Source organism: Hypanus sabinus, chromosome 6 (genome assembly GCF_030144855.1).
Source record: "Hypanus sabinus isolate sHypSab1 chromosome 6, sHypSab1.hap1, whole genome shotgun sequence".
Taxonomy (NCBI): domain Eukaryota; kingdom Metazoa; phylum Chordata; class Chondrichthyes; order Myliobatiformes; family Dasyatidae; genus Hypanus; species Hypanus sabinus.
In genome coordinates, this window is record NC_082711.1 from 144,232,224 (window position 1) to 144,242,127 (window position 9,904).

The 9,904-nt window shown below is 41.3% G+C and overlaps 1 protein-coding gene across 1 annotated transcript; it reads left to right on the top strand.

Moving 5' to 3' along the window:
* Positions 1–4,026: 4,026 nt before the first annotated feature.
* On the top strand, positions 4,027–8,155 carry LOC132395919 (uncharacterized). Its single transcript, XM_059973124.1, has one exon. It carries the CDS (start codon positions 4,065–4,067, stop codon positions 5,328–5,330), a length of 1,266 nt encoding a protein of 421 aa, XP_059829107.1. The 5' UTR covers positions 4,027–4,064; the 3' UTR covers positions 5,331–8,155.
* The last annotated feature ends 1,749 nt before the right edge of the window (positions 8,156–9,904 follow it).

Below are 9,904 nucleotides of genomic sequence, written 5' to 3' on the forward strand. Positions count from 1 at the left end.
GGCGACAGCCTGACGCAGATCGGGCACGTGGCTGGCGGACGTCATCACGACCTTCCCGCAAGGTTATTTAAATATTATGAGCATTGAAAGGCGTAAAGCCTGGATTTCTCCTTATACAATAACTGGTTACGTTTATAGGGCCTGTATTACATGGCTATTACCTAGCATGAGAAATAGGTGATGACTAGAAAGTGGAGGTATTCGGAAAGTGATGGAAAACTTGGTCCGAAACTTTTTCTTGAACTCTTACCATCTTCCTGAAACTTGTTAATGTACGCCAGAAAATATGATGAAGAGTATTTAAAAAAATAACATCTCTGCCCAATAAATGATACACCTTAAGATAATTATCCAAATATTTTAAACTATTTGTTATAACTACCGCATAAAAACTTGCATTAGTTACAAGTTGTAAACTAATCACAAATGAGAAAATCTGCAGATGCTGGAAATCCAAGCAACATACACACAAAATGCTGGAGGAACTCAGCAAAATAACGGCCTGAAATCTTAACTGTACTCTTTTTCCATAGGATGTTGCCCGGCTTGCTGAGTTCCTCAGCATTTTGTATGTGTTACAAGTTGTAAAGATGGTTCTTTCATAACAAAATCATGGTTAATCTTGCAATTGGTTTGGATTTCAAAGTGAAATATTTCTTAACGTAAAAGAAAAGAATTCTGATGCTTCAATGGTCAGTTGATTAACCATAATCATTTTTGAAAAGTAATGCTGTTATAACTTGAAAAAATTAACATAGTGAACTGGGTTCTGAGGTGACTGATGAAACATGTGGGACCCTCAGAATATCATAGATGGGGCAGAAGGTGACAACAGTAATGCATCAATTAGCACTACATTTTAGTAACTCCAGTGACCTTAGATGCTAACTATGTGGAGTTTGCATGTTCTCCCGGTAACCAAGTGGAGAAGGCAGGGGAGTGGGTGGATGACTGGAAGAATTGAATTAGCCCATAATTGAATGGCGGAGCAGACTCGGTAGACTGAATGGCCTACTTCTGCTCCTATACCTTAAGATCTTATGGAATTCCTCACACATCTGAAATACCTGCCTTAGTTTAATTAGCTATTGTAGAGCTGCGCTGTAGCGTAGCAGTTAACACAATAGCTTTGCAGTGCCAATGATTGCTGATGGGGCTTTGATTCCCGCTACTGCCTATAAGGAGTTTGTACCTTCCTCCTGCCATATTCTGAAGATGAGTCGGTAAGGGTTAGTGAGTTGTGGGCATACCATGTTGGTGCCAGAAGCGTGGCACACCTGTGGCTGCCCCCAATCCTCAGTGATTCAATCTGATGCAAACGATGCATTCCATTGCATGCTTTGATGTACATGTGACAAAAACAAGACAAATCTGTGTCTTTATTCTGAGTTATCCCTTAGTGCAGATTAATGGCAAAAATAATTAACGAGGGGTTGATGGACATGTGAGAGAATGAGACGTAGGGATGCAAGAAAAGGAGGTAATGGGGCAGTTGCCCTGGGAAACAGTGTGGATTGCTAGGCATGAGAGGTTTGATGGGGGAGCAGAATGCTAGGAATCGGTGACGTGCAAATTGATGTCAAAGGACTCCAAGTCTCTTCAAGGAAAGATATACTGAGTCAGTCACTCAAAACAACCCAACCATTCCTAGTCAATGAGAGAGTGACCTGGACATTGGACATTTCTAGCCTTCTACAATTGGCACCTATAAAGAGATTATCGCTTCTCCACTACAAAACACCGAGGATGAATTGATGAGAAAGCAAGGAGTTTGATTATTTTAATCTCTGGTACATCCTAGACTGGAAATATCAGCTTTCAAGCTGAAAACTACATAAGTATCTGAAGGGCAAAATCCCAATAAAACTCTAGATGACAGTTGTATAAGCACAAAATGATAACTAGCACATACCTGGATTTCTTATCACTGTGAAAATTATTTAAGGCTCAAGAGCCTTAATATCATCTCTGGTGAATGGAGGAGAGCTTTACCATAGTGGAGCAGAAGTGAAGAAGAACATCAAAGATCTTCACGCCAGTGTCCTAGCCCTCAACCCAGATCCTACTACTTGCTGCAGTCTTCAGATTCGGATCAGATCGTATTCATTTATTTATCACAGTGAAACGTGCCATTTGCGCTAACAACCATCACAACCTCAGCTTGTGCTGGGGGCAGCCTGTAAGTGTCGCCACAAATTCTGATGCCAACGTAGTGTTCCTACAATGCTCAGCAGAGCACAGCAAAACAGAAATCTACAAGCAACAAAGCAACAACGGCAAAAAAGCCCCTTTCCTCCCTCCCACACTCTCCCCCACACACAGATTGTTCTCCCACCCCAGGAAAGACCTCTGGTCCTCCTGCCTCTAGGCTTTGGCTTTGACTTCCAAGCTTCCGATGGATATCCAGACTAGCCAATGGTGGGACTTTGAACTTCAGGGTCACTGACTCACTGCCCCCATGCTTCCAGCTCAAGTAGACATCTGATCCCAGGACCACCAAACTGGGACAACCTGAGATCCACGGATGTCCTTCGTCACTCATCCACATTGTTGGCTTTCGAGTATGGAGTAGAAGCCTGGATTCCAGACATCTTTCGGGAAGGGTCCAGAGAAGCTTCATGAGAATTATCCCGGGAATGAAATGGTTAATGTATGAAGAGTGTTTGATGGCTCTAGTCCTGTATTCACTGGTGTTTTGAAGAATAAGGGGAGGATCTCACTGAAATCTATTGGAAAGACCTAGATACAGCAGACGTAGATAAGATGATTTTATAGTGGGGGAGTCTCAGATCAGAGGGCACAGCTTCAGAATACAAGGACATCCCTTTAGAACAGAGAGGAGTTTTTTTTAGCCAGATGGTGGAGAATCTATGAGATTCCTTGCCACAGACAGTTGTGGCGGTCAAGTGATTGGGTATATTTAAAGGTGAGGTTGATGGGTTCTTGACTAATTTAAGGGTGTCAAAGGTTATGGGAACAAGGCAGGAGAATGATGTTGAGGGGATAATAAAGCTGCCGAACTTGATAGACCGAATGCCCTAAATTTGTTCCTATGTCTTATGATCTTATAGTCTTATCATCCTTCATCCCATGTCCAGATCGCTGGTTGTCAAGCATGGAGTGCAGGTCTAAACACCAGATGTCCATCCATTTCAAACATAAACAGAGGCCTAGACTCTGATCTGACCTCAAACTCCTCCACATCCCTGTCCCTAAACCCTAATCTAATCTACCAAATCCCTGTCGTTAAACCCCATCCTGACCCCTAGCCCTCCTCTCTACTCAAAACCATTGCTATAAATTTAATAAACTAAGTCTTTGGCACGACCTCGATGGAGAATGCAACTTGACGTCATATTGACCAAAACCCTAACAATTCAGGAGGATAAAGCAGTGCAAAACAACAAGGCCTCTACACTAGACCAGACACAATCCCCTCCTTCAGTAGATCTTAAGGGGGTGGTGTGGTAGCGTAGCGGTTAGCACAGGCACTCTTGATTACTGATTGGGGTTTGATTCCCATCACTGTCTGTAAGGGGTTTGTACTGGCTGGGTTTACTCTGGTTCCCCCCTCCCCGCATTCCAAAGATGCACATGGTAAGGTTAGTGAGTGGAAGCTATATATACTACGTTGGTAGCAGGAGTGTGACGACACGGCCGGGCTGCTCACCAGCACAATTACTGATGCAAAACGGCGCATTCATTGTGTACTTGAAGGTTTCAATATCCATGAGCCAAATAAATCTTAATTTTTCTGATTGTGGTACTACCCCTCACAATATTAAGTGAAAGTTAAAAAAAAAACTGCAAGTGCTGCAACTCTTAAACGACAACAGAAAATGCCAGACAGTGCCTGTGAGAAGTGAAACGAACTTAACGTTTCAAATCGACTTGAGAATTGTTCCTTGAAGTTGAGTTGTTAATCAGGACGTTTGGGCGGCACCGACATCATAATTTGCATTCTCGTTGGTCCACAGCGTTAATACGTAACTCCGGATCCCTACTCGGTGATTGGTGAAACGGATGTCAATCACCATTAGGCCCGGCTTTCCCGGTGTGGGAAGATGGCGTTTTTATGTGCCGGTGGAGGTGCGGTGCTGCGCCGTGACCGCAATGCTGGAGACCGGACAGGGAGATTTATGGTTGGCGGCGGCCGAAGAAACAACTCGGGTTCCACGAAGGCTGACGGTCGGCAGGGGCCGGTTGTCCGTTCGGAGACCTGCGGCCGGAGAGGGCCGCCGGGTGTGGGGGTCGCGCCTCGGCCCTGCCCACCGACACTGGGGCGCGATGCCTCGAACCGAGCCGTTGCCGTAGAGTGGGAGCCGCGACTGCCACTGCTCCCTGTGAGAGGCAATGCCAGGTGGGGAGCAGCCAAGGTTGGAGGCCGTGTGGTGGGACGCTTCTCCCAAATCCTTGCTGTGTTGCCCTTCTACAGCCCGGTGGTAAAACCTGTGAGTCCTTCCCCAGCAGAGACACCCGGCAAAAAGCACCTATCGTTGAAGCCTAGTGAAATGGGTGGTGACTGTGCCCCTTGTGCTTGGACCCTCAGTGACACATACACGTTTAAAGGGTTTCCCAGCCGTGGAGATGGTTGGTGTTGGCATCCTTTGTTTTTTCAAGGGGTGAATGAGAACTACCACAGTGGGCTTTGGATTCGGACATTTCAACGGTTAATCAGCTCAAAGACCTATGCATTGCTTCAGAACAGTAGCAGATATAGTCATTTTTATTCTAGCATGAAAGCATTACAACAATGCAGAATGTATGGCAACTATAAAGGTGATGGGAATGCTGCCCTATTTCCAGGAAGGAGCAAGACAGTATACTATGATATTTTGAAAGTCTCTCCCAATGCCACACATAATCAGATCAAGTCTGCTTACTACAAGCAATCATTCATTTATCACCCAGACCGAAATGCAGGTAGTGAGAAGGCAGCACTGAAGTTTACTCAAATCAGTGAGGCGTATTCTGTGCTGGGCAGTGTGAGTCTAAGGAAAAAGTATGACCGAGGAATTCTGACTCCTGCAGATTTGCATGTTGCCAAGAAACCTTCAAGCAAAGTTCATGCCTCAACAATAAAACAAACTCAGTCTGGAAGTTCAGAAGGTAATTTAAATGATGGGAAATCAAAGTTCGATTTTGATGAGTTCTACCGGGCTCACTATGGAAAACAACTGGAGATGGAGCAGTTGATGCGGCGGCGAAGGATGCAGCTTCTCAAAAGCAGGGACAGCCTTGAGGAAAGACTGAATCTTCAAAGGCTAGTAGAGTTGTCAATGATTGCTATGCTTATTGCAGGACTTGCCATCTTGTGCAATTTAAAATAAAAATAACTTACCAAGCTTCTTCAGGGATTTGACATTCAGGGAACGTGTATTGTCACGATAGCCACAACTTGTAAGATGCATGGTTGCAGTAATTGCTGCATTTTTATTATAACAGCAAGATGTTTTACTGCTGCAATCCTATGTCTTGGGGTCAAAACAACTGCAAATGCTGAAAAGCTAGTGTACAGAGCGAGCTGGGCAGTGTCTGTAAAATGGAAAGGAACTGTCCTGAACTCTTTCATCTACTGTTCTCTTTATAGATTCAGGCAACCCTCCCTGTACTTACAAGGTTATTACCAAAGTAGATAAAAGTCACCATATACAACCCTGAGATTTGTTTTCTTGCTGGCATAATCACATAATAGAATCAATGAAAGATTGTATCCAACAGGACAGGCAAGCAACCAGTGTGCAAATGACAATAAACTGCAAATACAAAAAAATGCAATAAATATCGAGAACATGAGGTGAAGAGTCTTTGAAAGTGAGCCCGTAGTTTGTGGGAGCAGTTTACTGTTGGGCTGAGTGAAGCTATCCCCTAGTTGAAGAATCAGATGGTTGAGGGGTAATAACAGTTGCTGAATCTGGTGGTGTGGGTCTTGGGACTCCTGCACCTTCTGATAGCAGCAGCAATAAGTGAGCATGGCTTGGGTGGTGGGGTTCCCTGATGACATTGCTCCATGTAGATGTGCTCAATGGTGGGAAGGCTTTACCCATGATGGATTGGGCTATGTTCACTACTTTTTGTAGGATTTTCCATTTAAGGGTATTGGTGTATCCATACAAGGCCATGATGTCTTTGAGATAATTTATAAACATTTCCATCTTGTTTCTTTTACTGTGGGGTTTTTATGTGTTTGTCTCATTTAGATGCTGTTTTAAAATGGATATGTCTGCATTATAGCAACACATAACAATGGAATCCCAAAAGACTTAAAACAACATTTTGTATCGTTCAGTTTATTGCTTAAAAAGATCAGGCTTACACTACGCCTAAAAGAACAGTGCAAAGCAATTGGTTCTTTTTATGGAAATTTGCAATAAGATCATTTATATAGAGCTATTTACTCCTCTCAGGAGCCAGTTAGGATCCTGATTCTGGATTTTAACACCATTACAAATGCAATGTGGTTGAGTTTCAGTTAACTGTCTCCCCTTACAGAATGTCTGAAATCCAAATACATCAAATCATCAACTGGCTAACATTGGCTTCCAGTTTGGCAATTGGTTCCTTGAAATCATGAAGAAATCTTCGGAGTCTTACACTTTCCCAAAGCTTTCATCTATTCCAGCCTTAATACCCAGAAGTGTCTGCACTCTCCCTTATTTACCCATATGCATTCTCAGTTAGATGCCCTTACCTTCAGTTCACTGGGCTCTAAGATCTGAGATCCCCTCCCAAATCTGATCTTCAAAACCTTCCTCACCAAGATCTTATTTGCCTGCCTGAAGTGTGATTTGATGTCTTAATTTTATTTGACCCCCTTGGGACCTTTCACTATATCATAGGTGTGGTTTGTTGATGAAACATTAACTGTGAGGTTCTGAGTATATATTTGCATTTTTCCTGATGTAGTTACTGTACATTTAAGACTTCTGTTAGGATATACTGCATTAGGATAGCATACATTTATTGGGTAATCCTTTTGTTAATTGTCATAGAATGTTTCACTACACTAGTAGTGGTTCTGTGTTAAGTTTAAAATATATGTTTACAGTTAGAAAGATAAAAAAGTGGATTTATGCATGAAGATTCTCACTTTTCAGCTTGAAATCCTCTCAAATTCATTACCTGAGTTCTAATGTAGTACACCCAAATGACTTCAAGTCCAGATGAAATCCACACTAGTTAGAATTAATGTGTTTGGGAGAGGAGGAAAGCCCATTGAATGGTAAAAAAGCAATGTTTAACTATTTGCTGTAGAGTGCAGGGTCAGATTGGCTATGACAAGGAAATTTTGGAGTGGTAGTGATGGGTGAAACAGAAATGAGGAAGATCCAACAGGTTACTGGATTTTGTTTTGGTCAGAAAAATGCTAAAATTTATGTTAGAACCTATTGTTGGTTTTATCATTGGGTCCTACCACTGTTTTTAGCTTCTTACATTGTTTCATCCCTGATGTATTCTAACACTAGTCTACCCACAGGATCTACATTCTAAGATGATCCATCCAGCTATTCTTTCCTGTCAAGGATGTGGTTTCCAGATAATTTGCCCTGTAAGAATAAGATAGTTGTTACTATATATACACATATAAACCTTAATTCTCTGTAAATCTGAAGTCATCCAAAATTCTGCTCCTCAACTCTAAGATCTCAACCTCCTTTTTCATTCATCACCTTTGTGCTTGCTGGTCATCATTGTTAACCCTAAATTAGAAAAATGTCATTCTTATTCTCAGGCATCTCTTTTGCTAATCCTTCCTTGCCATTGTAATTTTCTGTACTTTTTGCAGTGCTCCAATTCTAGCCCTTCATCACTCTTGAATTTAATTAATCCACAGTTGATGAGTGCACCTTCAGCTACCAACCGTAGAGTCTAGAATTCACTACTTAAAGTTTATTCCTGAACCTATCCACTTTTAACACACTCAAATTTTACCTGTGTGATCTTCCTGTGGTCATCTGTCTTAACATTTTCTCATGATTCAATGTCATATTTTATTTAACAAGATTGCTGTAAAGTACCCTGGGAGGTTTTGCTATGTAAAGTTGCCTTAGTGAAGTACAAGTTGTATACTTATATTTTGGAGTCCTGCTTGCCAGAAAATTTTATTTTCTTGAGGCTGTTACCTGATTAATGGATAAATCCCAAATCAGAATTATGATTCATTGTGTCGGCAAAATGAATTTTTATCAGATTAATGGAAATATGGATTTATCTCTTGCATGCAGTCTTTAACTGTATGTTTTCATCTATCCAGCTTAAAGCTCAGACATTGATATAAAAGAAATTATACTCTTCGCCCGGGGTATAGTTAATTTGCATTACAATGTAAAGTTGAAGGTGGGAGAGCATGCTTCTGGGACATGGCTAGCAATTTTTCCTACAAAGAACATTTTTGTAATTGTTATTATTAATCCTCAAACTCCATGTGGAATTTGCTAGCACCACTTATTCCCCACCAAAGTTAAGCTGGTGCTTCTGAAAGCAGCATTGAACAAAAGGTCTATCACATGCAATAGTTGCAGCTTTTTCTCATGAGCAATGGTTTATAGAAACTTTATGACCAAACGTAATTAGTTACGAGAGACACTACATAAATTAATTGCTGCAAGTTATATTCTTTAGAAAGTAGCCTCTTGACTTTTACTAACCAATTAGAATGTGTTCTATCACCTAAGTAAGTGGAACTACAAATGTGCAGCCATTAAGTTGTGGAACAGAGTATTCTGTGCTTTAAATATTATTAATAAAATTACAATAATCTATACATTATACAACAGTATATATTTACACTAAATTATCTAGGATGTTATGCAATTTGATTCAAATTCCTATGTAAGAACATGCCTTGCGTGAGTGTGGAAGCCTTTACTATGACTTTTTATTTATATGCATCCTTACATTGCTGATAGGAGTACTTGAAGATATGAAATTATACAATAAATTTTATTTGTTTAACATGCTGATAGTTAAAAATTATCTGACGGGAGTCTTTAGGGTATAAGGTTCTATACGTGGCATTGCTGAAAATTGGTGCCATGTGGTTGGTCATATTACTTAGGTTATACCACTATGATGTTCATACTGTGGGAACACAATGTCTTGTGTCTGTTTAACCTGTTGGAAATGGTGTCAAGTAACATCTTCCCTCCTTTGCTCTCCCCCCCACCCCACACAGATTGAGGTCCAGTTGTAAAGCCAGCTCAATTTTAACATTTTTAATGATTTGTTACAACTTTTCAACTTTTTTATGCTTGGTCATACAATGTTCCAAGTTCTCTTCAAAGCATATTTGTTATCAAAGTACATCGTCGTGGCTATCCCTCAAGGTCGAGGATGATGGTCTTCGTTCTGTTGATTACTTGAAGATGTAGCCCACAGAGTGAAGACGCTTGTGCATGTATTTGTTTAATGTGTACTTAATGTTGCACTCCCAAGAAGCACACGATACTTCACGAATCAACCAACTGATTCCAATGGCATGGAAACCATGACGATTGGAGCTGATAGATTTGTTGCAGCCTTCATCTGCCTTCACAGCCCTTGAGTTCGAAGTAACTTCATCCGCTTGTTCCACCATTGAGATCTTGGTTTGATTGTTCTTTGTCAGGGACCTCACCCTCGACCTTACCACCATGGGTGACTCTACCAGGAGCATAGCTCCAAACACTATCGCTCTTGGGATCTCAGGACCACAAAGCTCCACCACGACAAGGTGACAATCCACGGAGAACATCAAAGTACATAGATGTCACCTTATACAACCCTGCGATTATGGATAATCACTGTAAATACAAGAAACACAGTGGTGTCAATAAAACACTACACCCAACAACAGACAACAACCAATGTGCAAATACACACAAAAAAAATAAGCAATAACTATTGAGAACATGAGGTGAAGAGT